At 34.1% G+C, this 14,478-nt stretch overlaps 1 protein-coding gene across 5 annotated transcripts in view; it reads left to right on the forward strand.

Annotated features, from left to right (window-relative positions):
• LOC126884592 (GATOR complex protein Iml1) overlaps positions 1-14,478 on the forward strand; it is a 196,087-nt gene that overhangs the window by 163,617 nt on the left and 17,992 nt on the right. For 3 of the 5 annotated variants that reach the window (XM_050650584.1, XM_050650587.1, XM_050650585.1), the window contains 3 exons: positions 7,772-7,864; positions 11,869-12,067; positions 12,717-12,825. In XM_050650584.1, coding sequence (XP_050506541.1) covers positions 7,772-7,864; positions 11,869-12,067; positions 12,717-12,825 — 401 coding nt within the window. Of the gene's footprint in view, positions 1-360; positions 411-7,771; positions 7,865-11,868; positions 12,068-12,716; positions 12,826-14,478 lie in introns of all 5 variants that reach the window. The other 2 variants (XM_050650586.1, XM_050650588.1) reach the window with 1 other exon arrangement.

Raw genomic sequence — 14,478 nt, forward strand, 5'->3', positions numbered from 1 at the left:
ATGGCTTTGTAAGCCGAAAGCGCTCAGATAGGAATTATATTTTTACACACTTCAAAAATACTTGTCTTTTCCCATTAATTCATTTGTCATAGTGTAGAAAACCATATCAGTCTCTTCAATTTTTAAATTAATTACATTGTCTAACCACTTCGTACCCAATTTCCGAATCAGTAACTCAAAGCTAATTTTTTACCGAATCCATCGAATTTGTTAACATCACTCAAGAACTTTACTAACTATATCCTTGAGATATAAAATATGAGACAATAACCATGTATTTGTTGACAGTAGAATTATCACTTTTTAATACTTTTAATTTTATTAATTTTCCTTTTTAATTGAAGTTGTGCTTGCTTTCAGACTGTTACTGCATCACGTACATGTGAGCGGTATATTGCACCATCTCTTAGGTAATTGAATATTCAACTTAGCTATAAGGTTTATTTTAAGACATACAAATTCGCCTCTTGTTTCTACAAGATTTTATATAGATTTTAGTATGTCCAATTTCCATTAAATATAAAGCCGTGTATCCATTTCGCGAGGTTGCCGCGCGCGGCATGTTCGTTGTCGTTGCCGCGGAAAGTGGAAACCACACTGTTACGCGCGGCAAAGCGAAAAAGCCTGGTAGGCCGCGCGAGGCAAACGCAAGTACGACAGTCAATGAGAGTAAGAACAGGATATTACCTCCGAATTCTATCCTACTGCATGGATTTTAATGAAATTTTGGGAATAGTAGTGCGCAGAAAGTCTATCCTAAATACTATGGTGCTTTTATCTTGGGGCGGTTCCCACCCCTTCTCGGGGGTGTAAAATTTTTTGGTTAAAATAACCACGGAAGTGGCTAGAGAACCTAATTCTAAGCAAAAGCTGTTCTATAATTTTTTTTTGAAAACTCAATATTTTTAAAATATTCGTGGTTGAAATTTGGCCATTTTCATTGAAACAAAACACCTTTTCGAAGGGTTTTTTGCGAATACCTTAAAATCTATGCATCTAACTAAAAACACTATATAAAACACTTTTGTAGCTTATAAAAAAAAAACAAAGAGACTCGTTCCTTTTAGTTATAATAAAAAAAAAATATATGGTAGGTGGAAAGTGTTTGTTTTTTTTTGGTGCATGCTTAAATCGGTGTACTCAATTAGAAATTACAGAGAAACGGTGTATAATGCTACCAATACCTTTTGTAGTGCTTGAAAAGACCTTTAAAATGAGCAATATTAAACGTCGAGTACATTCAAACTAAGCGAGATATGCTGCAAAAAAATTGATGACTAATGTATTTTAAGAAAAAATGAGAAGTATATTTAACCCCTCATCCACCAGAATTTAAATGCATTGTTTCCCTTCTACAATACCTTTTATTATAGTGTTATTTCTACGTTCAAATAGTTGGACGGGGTTAAAATGAACTGTTTTTGAACAAAAATAAGATAAAATTATAGAGCGCATTTTTAAATTTTTTTAAAAATCTTCCTTTTTATCCATGTAACTCGAAAGTGATAAGAGACATAGTAATGAAAAACAAAAACAAAATTTTTATCTAAAAAGACTCTATATTTTTGTACGGTATCTTTTTTTCGTATCTCTTATCACTTTCGAGTTACAAAAAGGAAGATTTTTAAGAAAATTTAAAAATGCACTCTATAATTTGATCTTATTTTTTTCAAAAACCATTCGTTTTAAACTCATCCAACTTTTTGAACATAGAAATAACACTATAATAAAAGGTATTGTAGAAGGAAAACGATGCATTTAAATTCTGGTGGATGGGGGGTTAAATATACTTCTCATTTTTTCTTAAAATACATTAGTCATCAATTTATTGCAGCATATCTCGCTTAGTTTGAATGTACTCGACGTTTAATATTGCTCATTTTAAAGCTCTTTTCAAGCACTACAAAAGGTATTGGTAGCAATATACACCGTTTCTCTGTTATTTCAAGTTGAATACACCGATTTGAGCGTGCACCAAAAAAAAAACAAACTCTTTTCACCTACCATCTTTTTGTATTTTAACTAGAAGATTTATAAAGGAACTCTTAGTTTTTTTTTATAAGTTACAAAAATGTTTTATATAGTATTTTTAGTTAGATACATTGTTTTTAATGTATTCGCAAAAAACTTCGGAAAAGGTGTCATTTTTCAATTAAAATGGCCGATTTTCAACCACGAACAACTCAAAAAGTATTGAGTTTTCAAAAAATATTATAGAACATTTTTTGCTTAGAATTAGGTTCTCTAGCCCCTACCGTGGTTATTTTTACCAAAAAATTGTCCACCCCCTTGAAGGGGTAGGAACTGCTCCCAAGATAAAAGCGCCATAGTATATAGGATAGACTTTGTTTCTTGAGCTATTCCCTACTTACTGTCAAAATATCAAGTAAATCGATGCGGTAGATGGAATTCGGAGCCAAATACCCTCATTGACTGCCCTACAAGTTTGCCTCGCGAGCCAGGCCGCGCGCGGCACCCTCGCGAAATGGATACGGCGCTTAATATTAACATCACGTGGCTAGTATCCTAAATAACTTGTGATTATAAAAAAAAAAACTAGTTGTTATTTATCAAGCAAGTACTCCCTTGATCATGAAAAACCAAAACCAGTCCAGTATGTATTTATAAAAAGAATGGAAGTAAGAAAGTAAGAGATGACTTTCTTGAGACAAATAATAAATGGATAATGACAGGTCAATGAAATTTATACAAAAAAAGGATAGCCAAAGGATGATATGCCTAAGCGTGACGCACATTGGTGATCATCATGTCAATCTTTATCTTTTCTACAGCAGCGTGAAAAATCTGCACATATGAACCAGCTTCTGGTTCAAGACAAAGTAGAAAATATTCAAAAGAAAATTTTTCTGTTGAAAATATTGCTGTTGAAAATTTTTATTGGTGACAGCTTGTGTTATTGATGATTATTGTGGAATGTTAAATTGTGAACAGAAGTAAAGAAGAAAACTTAATCGACAAAACAACATTTTGATATTAAATATAGACGCAAATAATGGAGAGGTCAGATTGGAAATATTAGTATATAATTTCTCATTATGACGTTTCTTTCTTAAAGTATGTAGTATGTTAAATCATTGAGGTTTATTTTGCTATTTTCTTGCTTATGAGCTTTCTTTCTGCAGTGCTGGTGATGGTAAAGAACAAACATTAAGTTAATCACAGAAACTTTCTCTCCTATTTTTATTTTAACATTTAGTATAACTGTTTCACATATTTGTATAAAAGAATCTTGTTTAGTTTCTTTTGATCTTGAATATCTTTGATGTGAAGCAGTCATTAGAATCTGCAATGAATCTGGAATATAAAATCCCGAGAATTTAATATAGAAATATATTTGTGCTTTGTTGACCAAGTACTCCAAAGCCTTCTATAACGTAAAATGGGATAAAATGTAGCATATGCTTAAAAAAATGTGTACGCCAGAAAATCTAATATATTTATTACAAGAACCGTATGAAAATAATGTCGCTAATATAAGAGTTAAATAGTCAGCTAGGCCACTCAAAAGAAATTAAAAGACGCATTGAAATAACAAGGTGTGGTTTCATGAACATGCGTAAAATGCTCTGTAACCCCAAGCTATCAGTCGCAATAAGAATAAGACCACTAAAGTGTTATGTGTGATCTCTATTACTATATGGCTGTGAGACCTGGACATTAAAACAGTATGACGTCAACAAACTGAATTCATTCGAAATGTGGATGTACCGCCGAATGCTAAGAGTAAGCTAAGCCATCAGAACTACGAATAAAGAAATACTGGAAATAATGAACACACGTCCTCATCTGGTCAATACAATCAAAATTAGAAAGACGTCATATCTAGGACACATAATGCGCCATAGGGAATTTGAGCAGCTCCAGGTAATATTAGAAGGCAAGATCGAAGGTAAAAAAGGTATAGGAAGAAAGAAAAAATCCTTGCTCCGAAACATCAGAGATTGGACCCACACAACACGGAATGATTTAATTCAGCAAGCCCAGAACAGAGATAAATTTGCCATATTGATCGCCAACCTCAATAGAGAAGACACTTAGGGGGAGGAATGTAAGAGTTAATAATTAATAATGTGGTTTCGAAAAACTTTAAATTGAAATTTGGAGTTTGAGTTTGGCAGGGATGTATAATATCTTCCATTCTATTCAATATATATTATAGTGAACACATTATGCGTCAAGTTTTTGAGGAATGGCAAGATAGAGCAACTATAGGAGGAAGAAAAATCGAAAACCTACGATATACCTACTTTTGTCACATTTTAACTATCTCTAAGAACACTGTAAGACAACTAGCCTAGCAACTTTACGTCATTAGTCGGTTAACTTATTTAAATAAAATTTTAATATAATAATTTAATATAATAATAATTTAAATAAAATAAAAGAGCCAAAGAAGGATATATAGTAACTCAACAGAGTGAAATACAGCAAAGATGGATTGAATTCTTCAAAGAAAAGTTTGAACAAAACGGAGATCCACTATACGATGAAATTATACTGGATCAAACGGATACCAGAGAAACAACCCCCCCTTCAGTAGCTGAAATGCAAGAAGCAGTTACCAGATTGAAAAACAACAAGTCACCTGGATTGGACAACATTAGCGCAGAATTAATAAAAGAAGGCGGAGACTCCCTATTGAATGCGATACACGAGCTTATAGTGAACATATGGAATAATAAACAACTGCCACAAGACTGGAATACCGGAGTAATCATTCCACTACATAAAAAGGGAGATCAGCTTCAATGTAAAAACTACCGGGCAATAACGCTACTGACTGTGGCATATAAAATACTGTCAAATATTGTGTATGAGCGATTGAGACCATATGCGGAACAAATAGTTGAGGGATATCAATGTGGTTTCTGCAGGCAGAAGTCCACAATAGATCAGATCTTCGTTTTGAGACAAATCTTGGAAAAGACTAGTGAATTTAATATAGAAACACATCATCTCTTCATTGACTTTAAGAGTTCCTATGATAGTATCCATCGAGAATTTCTGATCAACGCCCTGAAAGAGTTTAATATTCTAACTCATCTCATTGATATAGTAAAAGAAACACTTAAAGTACAAAGCAGGGTTCGAATTCAAAACCCACTAACAGATACAATCCATGTTAGAACGGGCCTACGACAGGGGGATGCCCTATCCTGTATTCTATTCAACATCACATTAGAGAAAATAATTAGAGAGTCAAAAGTCAACACCAGAGGAACAATAATAACAAAAAGTGTACAAATATTGGCATTTGCAGATGATGTTGATATCATAGCTAGAAGCAAAAGAGAAATGATAAAAGCATTTAATGCTATAGAAAGAGCGGCACAAAACAGTGGCCTAAATATTAATGAAATAAAAACCAAATACATGAAGGCCATCAAATCGACAGGCCAAAGAAACCTACAGAATCTGACAAAAGGAGACTATAACATCGAAAGCGTAAAAATTTTTACATATCTAGGTCCACTAGTTACCACAGATAACAATGTCAGCGAAGAAGTTAAGAGAAGAATACATATTGCTAATAAAACATATAATGGACTCATTAAACATCTAAGATCTAACAACATCACGAGAAAACCCAAATGCAAAATATACAAAACCCTGATAAAACCGGTCCTTATATATGGATCAGAGACATGGACACTGTCGAAAAGCGATGAGAACTTATTAGGTACGTTTGAACGAAAAATCCTTAGACACGTATAATCCTTAGACAACGTATAAGGGGGTGAAAGAAAATGACGTATGGCGCAGAAGATAAAATTTTGAACTATACGCAGCATACAACGAACCAGACGTCATACCATCCATAAAGATCGCACGTCTGCGCTGGATGGGCCATGTTGAACGAATGTTGGAGACCGAAACACCAAAACATATAATGAAGCAAACACCAGTAGGGAGAAGGTCAAAGGGAACACCCAAACTTAGATACATGGAACAAGTGGAACAAGATCTGAAAACACTTGAGATTACCCACTGGAAGAACAAAGCAAGGAACAGAACAGAATGGCGGAAAATCCTAGAACAAGCCAGGACCCAAAAAGGATTGTCGAGCTACTGATGATGAAGATAACAACACTGTAAGACGACTAGCCTAGCAACTTTACGTCATTAGTCGGTTAACTTATTTAAATAAAATTTGTACGAGCTCATACTACTTCCCTAAGATAACAATGCATTATAACAATACTAAATGTTGAAATAGTTCCTCTATTATTATTCTTTTGCTTTCTATCAGGTGGTATTTTTAGAATAAGGAATATATAAACTTGAACGTATGATTAGTGAGAATGTTTGTTCGCATCCCTCGTGTATTTTTAGATTATTATTAAAATTTACCTTGAATTGAAGTAGTATTTGTACCTTAAAAAAGCATTTTGTGATTTTGTTATTACCTTTAAAAAATAATTGTGCATGCGTTCATGTTTTTCTTTCTAAATGTGTAACTGTTACATTATTTAAAAATTGAAATTCTAAACAACTAAGGTAGAATGTAGAACGAAGGACAAGGAATGCGAGATTATTAACATAATCAAAGAACGCAAATTAGAATATCTTAGCCATGTTATGAGGAATGAACAGATATCTCGATTATTGCAACTTATTCTTCAGGACAACGTATTTGCTAGAGAGGGCCAGGGAGAAAAATAATATCGTGGCTTTAAAACCTGAGAAGGTGGTTCAATACATCGGTAACCGGACTATTCCTAATAGCAGCAAGCAAAGTTAGGATAGCCATGCTGATCGCCAACATTCGGAACGGATAGGCACCGTAAGAAAAAGAAAGTAAATTGAGAAAAGAGGCTGTTTTGATTAAAAATATCTAACTTTATTTATTAACGATACATCTGATTGTGGTGATTATAATTTCATGGCTGTGACCTGACCAGAAAAGATAAGAGGAGGAAGGCGTATGGGAAGAAGGAGAGTGTCATGGTTGAAGAATTAAAGGGACTGGTTTAAATGCAGTTCTACAGAACTCTTCAGAGCAGCAGTAGATAGAGTGAAGATAGTGATGATGATTTCCAAAGTCCGATTTGGAGACGTCACTTAAAGAAGGAAGAAGATATGATCTCATAATTTGTATTTCAGTGAATCATAAACCAGTTCATGTCATAAATTTTGTTTATTTCATAAATCTTCGTATTATTTTGTTCCGAACATTTTAATTTTAGCTCTAATCTTTGTTTATTTTATTATTCAAATAATTAACAGTTACACATTTATTGCTAAAATTGAAGAATAAGTCTTCAGTGGAAATAAAATTCTGTAAATTATCTTCCTCTTATTGTTGTATTATTTCATTTTAAACACATACATATTTTGATTAGTTTAGTTTTGAAAATTAATAAAAAATAACTAAATTTTATTTATTCAGTAAAAGTTACAGGCTCGTGGTATTAAAGCTCAAGCAAACATGAACGTATAAAAGTGGTGGGGTCCTCAGCATGCGTATCGCAATGTTCAGAATGTTACGGATATGGCAAAAACCGAGCATAGCATGTCGGAACAATGTCATTCCTCAATACGTTACTGTGTGCACACGTTGAGCTCGTCACTGCTAAAAATCGTTAAATGTTTGTTCAAGCTTTATTTAGTATACTTTCATTACTGAAGACAATTTCTTATCTAGAATTTGAAGAATGACTTATTTTTTTTATATAATCTAATTCCCTTCTACCCATAGGGTTTAGGGATAATTATTATAAAAACATTTTCTATTAATGTCATTTAACAGGTCAGGATCTAAAGTTGAAAGAAATAGAGTATCTCAAGGACCTCCAGAAAGCTCTGAGATTAAAGAAGGATTTGAGTTACCATCAGATGAAGGGTTTGTATTAATTATTTTTAAGTCGATGTTTATAAAATATGCTAACATGATATTTAACTTGCAGGAATCTTTTTTTATTTATTTTATTGCTAACAGCATCAACCACTTTGTGTTATTAGCTGTATTATAAGTTAATACATGGTTTTATCTAACAATAAAACACTGAAAACGTTTGTTTTCTATAATTTCACAAAATTTATTATAACTATCTGACTACAGCTGTTTCGGCAGAGTGCCTTTCTCAAGTGATTTAGTTTACTATGGATTTGCGATAAGTGTATCCTCCCTATACTTACGTATGGTTCACAGACGTGGACACTCACCAAGGCCAATATGGATAAAATAGTAAAGGCACAGAGAGCGATGGAAAGATCAATGCTCGGGGTGAGGCTCGTAGACAAAAAAACAAATACATGGATTAGAAGCAAAACCAAAGTAAAAGACGCAGCAGAACATGTTGCCAAATTAAAATGGAGCTTCGCAGGACACAATGCCCGACTGAAGGATAAAAGATGGAATCACGAAATACAACAATGGAGACCGTGGTTAGGAAAAAGAAGTAGAGGAAGGCCACAAATGAGATGGGCCGATGACATAAAGAAGTTTGGAGGACACAACTGGAAACAGGTGGCGCAAAATAGACAACACTGGATTTAATTGGGGGAGACCTATGTCCAAAGTTGGATTACTGAAGGCTGAAGAAGAAGAATGGGTTTGCATTTTAAAGTCTTTAACTGAAGAGGTTGAGGAGTGGGGAGCTGTTTGTCTCGAGTTGGTCATTCAGAATTATATCTGTATTTTTCAATTTATTAATTTCCATAGATTCTAATAAAGATAGCTTAAGGCCTTTATTTTGAATATGAAGAATTTTAAACTGTTCATTAAAAGAATGATTATGGTCTAGAAGGTGAAGTGTGTATTTAGAAGTGTTTGTGTTTCTATTGTTGAAAGCCTTTTTGTGTTCTGCTATCCGTTTGTCAAAGGTTCTGCCAGTTTGACTGATGTAAGTTTTCGGACAGTCACCACAAGTTAGTTTGTAAACACCACTCTATAGTTGCTTTCTCTTTCGGGTCTTATTGTTTTTAATATATTTGCTTAAGTTGTTGTTAGTTCTGAAAGCTGGTGTTATTCCTTTCTTTTTTATGTATCTGGCTATTTTTGTTGTTATCTTGCCTGTATATGTGATAGAGCAGAAGGTACTGGGTTCTTTCTGTGGTGGTGGATAGACTAATTTCAGGGCTTTCTTATGGAGTTTTTGCTTTAAAATTTTGTTAATTGTTTGTTCGTTATAGCCATTGTTTACTGCTATTTGCTTAATGATGTTCAGTTCTATCTCGAAGTTATTTTTTGACATGGGAATTTCTGTCAGTATGTATCATGCTATGGTAGGCTGCTAATTTGTGTTGTGTAGGATGGGATGATGAATTGTGTGCACAATTCGTTAGCAACTTACTATTTTAGTACTGCATTAAACAGTTTAGGCGATAAGGTATCGCCCTGTCGGACTCCTCTGCCGATTGGGGTATGATCCGTGTTTTTATGTAGTTTCACCGACATAGTTGCGTTCCTGTGTGTATTGTAAATTAACCTTGTGTACCGGTAGTCAATGCGGCATGCTCGTAGTGCTTCCAGGATTTTGTAAAATTCTACCGTGTCGAAAGGCTTTATTGAAGTCTACAAAAGCCAGAACGAGTGGTCGATTGTATTTGATAGTCTTTTCTATTACCGTGAAATAAATGTCGACTCGATTCTAGTTTTCTGTTGACCCAGATATGAAAATATCAAAAGGCACCGCTGGGAAAATATTCCAAAAATGCGGTTCAGAGAAACTATATGAAACGAGTCTTTGTACTCTCATACAGAGTATGGCATTAGTAAAAATACAAAAATAGACGGTTTCATTTTGATTTAAATCTGTCTCCTGCCATCCCCCGATAGCGCTATTTCTAGGTCTACCTATTATCAAGGAGGCTATGCAAGAAGACAAATTTACATCAAAACTTCCGTAGTTCTCGGTATACAATAAAACTATTTATACCGGAGTAACGTTAGAACGCCCTCTAACGGGGAATAACTGAAATAAATGTCGACTCGATTCTAGTTATCTGTTGACTCAGATATGAAAATATCAAAAGGCACCGCTAGGAAAATATTCCAAAAATGCGGTTCAGAGAAACTATATGAAACGAGTCTTTGTACTCTCATACAGAGTATAGAGTATGGCATTAGTAAAAATACAAAAATAGACGGTTTCGTTTTGATTTAAATCTGTCTCCTGCCATCCCCCGATAGCGCTATTTCTAGGTCTACCTGTTATCAAGGAGGCTATGCAAGAAGACAAATTTACATCAAATTTTTCTATTACCGTTTTAATGCTCTGTAGGTGATCATTTGTTCCAAATCCGGTACGAAATCCCTCTTGCTCGATTGGCTGGTAGAAATCAAATTTTATTTCAAGACGATTCGTTACTTTTCTTGTAAGGAGTTTGTATAGGTGACTAAGAAGGCTTATACAGTTGAGTCCGCGAGTCTTTACCCGTGCGTCATCACTTAAAGCATACGAAATAAGTCGGAAATCTATTTCACGCAACAACAACTGACAGAAAGTGGCTACTGTTCCGATTACGGGTTTTATTATAAAATTTGACGTTATCAAATATATAGAATGTCAAATGTAAGTTTTGCTTCAAAATTTTTGCGCAGAATTACAGCTACATTTGAAGTAGCTTAATAAATTATTTTATTATTATTGATTAATAAATAAATAAACAATTTATAAAAAATCCAATAACATATAGGTCTGGATCCCGCGTATGAAAAAAAAGTTGATTAATAGCAAGCTGAAAATTTGTTAATAGCTTAAGGGTGTCTTGTCGGACAAACTTTGATATATGGGAACACTGGAACAGGGGAAGTTTTAATTGTGGAACTGGTTAAAAATTTGGAACGGTCAGACCACGAAAACGGCACATGTATTTTGTCCGACAGAACAGACTTAAACTCTCCGAACAGAGATTAAACTCTCATGCAAAAATCAGACTGCTATTTATCACCAAATGGGCGTTTTAATGAGTGGAACATGTAGAATATGTCAAATGACAGGAATTATGACAGGTGATAAATAGCAGTCTGATTTTTGCATGAGAGTTTAATCTCTGTTCGGGGAGTTTAAATCTGTTCTGTCGGACAAAATAAATGTGCCGTCTTCGTGGTCTGACCGTTCCAAATTTTTAACCTGTTCCACAATTAAAACTGTCCCTGTTACAGTGTTCCCATATATGAAAGTTTATCCGACTAGACACCCTTAAGCTATTAACAAATTTTCAGCTTGCTATTAATCAACTTTTTTTTCATACGCGGGATCCAGACCTAATATTTTATTTTTGTTATTTTATTCACTTTGACGGAAATCTAAACACAGTCCATTTCTTTACTGTGTGAATGACGTTAGCTTTGTATGTTTTAAATATTAATTGCCTAAATATAATTATTTACCTTAAAATTTCAAAGCCCAATATAAAATTAGTTGTGAAAACAACTGTTTGTGTAATATAAAGAAACTTCAAAACGCAAAAATTCGACAAAAACCGCAAAAAGTTCAACTGACTGACAGCCACAAAATTAAACAAATCAGAAACGTCAAACAAATTGTGCTTAAAATATGAAAACATACCGAATCGTCTTTTTTTGTACCTATCTCTTTTCAATGCACTGAGTCTAGATGGTTCATAAAAATAACATGTGTTGTTACTTAATAACAAACGGCAGCTGGTTTGTCATGAGTTTCATGCATGGAAGAGAATGATGCTAGATAAAAAGTATGTGTTTTATCTCGCCAGGTATTAATGACGCACGGGTAAAGACTCGCGAACTCAACTGTAGGTCTGTAGTTTTCTAAATTCATGGGGATCTCCTTTATATACCGTACGCTCAATAAATAATTATAACTTATTACACGTCTCAAATCAGAAATAGAAATTAGTTTAATATAATCAAATTTCTAGGACGCCGTTGCCTATTACAATGCTAAAATCGAATGCGACGTCTGCAGAAATAATTGAAAGTATGAAAAATCCGGCGAATGGTTTATTGTTTATAAATATGCAACAAAACCTTCCGAACTTCACCTTCGTTTCTGCTGAGGCTGTGAGTTGGTTAATGACGCACATGGAAGAAGTTAACAACGTAGAAAAAGGAGTACAAGTAAGCATGCCATTCGTTCTGTTTAATGGTAAATGTTTCATACGAAATGTAACGCTATGGTTTTCCTAATTTTTCATTTTTTCCTTTCTGATCGTGTTTTCTCTTAAGATTTTAACTAATTGAATATCGAAATTTGGTTAAGTTAGGTTATGTCCGTGTTTAAATTTCTATTTTGTCTGTGTTAAAAGTTTTCTTTTGAAACAAGGAATATTTTTGGAGTATTCAAAGAATTTCTTTTCTTCTTCTTCGTCCGATACTTCTTCTACCGGTTGGTGATTTATCTCTTATCATTTTGACTATACCCATCCTGCTTATTTGGTTATTCCATTCTTTTTTCTATTTAGTTTTCATTCGTTTATACATTGTACGTTACATTTTCTTTTAATGTCTTCACTTCTCTTTCGATATATCAGCGTAATTAATGTAATTATTTTCAGTACTCTTATCTCTGTTGTTTTAGTAGTCTTTGTGTTGTGGCTGTATCGGGTCTTGTTTATGATGCATATGTCATTATTGGCCTTACACTGGCTTTATAAATTCTTGACTTCATCTCAGTATTATCGATTTTTTTCTCTAAATATTAAATGCTTTGGATTTTGTATTTTTATTTTGTTTAAATTGAATTTAAGTGTAAACTCGTAATTTTCAGATCATGGAGATGCTGTATAAAGATCAGTTTATACGACATGCTTCTGGAGATACCAGTAGAACATTTGTTTATGGATTTTATTTGTTTTACATCATAAGCAATGATAAAGGTAACTTATCTTATTATATTAGTTTAACATCCTAACACAAAATGTAACATATCCACTTTATGAAATTGGTTCCTTTAGTTAGACTTCGTCAGATTACTACCGTCAGCTTAACGTAAGCAAGACGAAATATATGATAGTAACAAAGACAACTCAGGACATTCGTGAGATATGTAGGTACAGAATGAGCCTAATGAAAGAGTAAGAGAATTCAAATACCTAAGTACAACCATTAATGAAAGCAATGGCAGCTCTCAGCTCAGAAGCATATTTACAAGAATGAAGAGGCTTCTCTGCTGTCGAAACTTAAACCTTGATATAAAAATAAGACTGCTGAGGTCAGTGGCGGCTTTCGGGGGTAGGTAGGATAGGCCGGGCCTACCCAATAATTTTAAGAGCTTTAAAATTGAAAAAGATATAAATATTCAAAAATTATGTTAAATCATGTATATAACTTTTAAATGTAATAAATCACTCAACTCAATACATCAGCATCCGTTAAGACAACTTTGTTATATATTATCACAGAAAGCATCTAATTGTATTCAATCATTTTAAATATCATTAATAGGCCCGCTCGGACCTGGCCGACCTCGCTCATATAATATCTCCCTACAAAAAGCGTTTGAAGTTAAGCAGCTTGCCGGAGAATGATTTTTATATTGTCGTGTTATGCTTGGTGTATAGGCCCGATTGAAACGGGCCTTCGCCAAGTCTCGTTGCCACTTGTAACATAATTATCGAATTGTAACTGACAAATTTGCACAAAGCAAAGAGAGAAGAATAAACCTGCTCTATAAATAATTAAATATGTAAGCTATTTGTAAATTTTAGTTCATAATTTTATTTAGTTTTAAAAATATAATTAAATGTAAATCTGCTACAGTTACCTTCTAAGTATTTTTATACATAAAAATAAATTTTTATTTGCATATTATGTATTATACATGAGGCCGACGTAGCTCAGGCGGTAGTATGCTTGGCTCGAGTGCTGGTAGGCCGGGGTTCATATCCCAGCGCCGGCAAGAACAACTAGAAATTTTTGAAATGTCTATAGGCCCCAGGTCGACTCAGCCTGAATAAAATGAGTACCTACATTGGGTCAAACCAGGGGTAATAATAGGCGGTTGAAGCGGAGCACTGGCCCTGTTACCTTCCTTGTATACCGTAGGCCCTAGATATAGCAGACTACCCCGCTATAATCCCAAAGCCGCGTCAGCGGTATCAAACGAGAGACTATTATTATATGTATTATACATAGCTATTTGTAATTTGCTGGCGTGGCCTACCCAAAATTTTACCCCACCAGCCGCCACTGGCTGAGGTGCTATTTGCTATCCGTATTATACTACGGGTTGGACACTGAAGAAAACTGACGTTAGTAGTGTGAGTGAGTTAGTAGTGACTGGAGGAATTCGAGATGTAGATGTACCGAAGAGTGCTGAAGATCTCATGTGTAGATAGAATAACCAACGTAGATGTAATGAGACGTATGCATAAGGAAAGAGAAGTACTTCTAACAATTAAGAGAATAAAACTGAGATATATGGGACATATGATGCAAGGAAGAATCCAGGGAAAGGGAAAATGTCCATCAGAAGGAGACGTAACTCTTGGCTGAAGAACCTTAGGAAATGGTTTCGATGTAATAGCAAC

The sequence above is a fragment of the Diabrotica virgifera genome, chromosome 5, assembly GCF_917563875.1.
Source record: "Diabrotica virgifera virgifera chromosome 5, PGI_DIABVI_V3a".
Classification (NCBI taxonomy): domain Eukaryota; kingdom Metazoa; phylum Arthropoda; class Insecta; order Coleoptera; family Chrysomelidae; genus Diabrotica; species Diabrotica virgifera.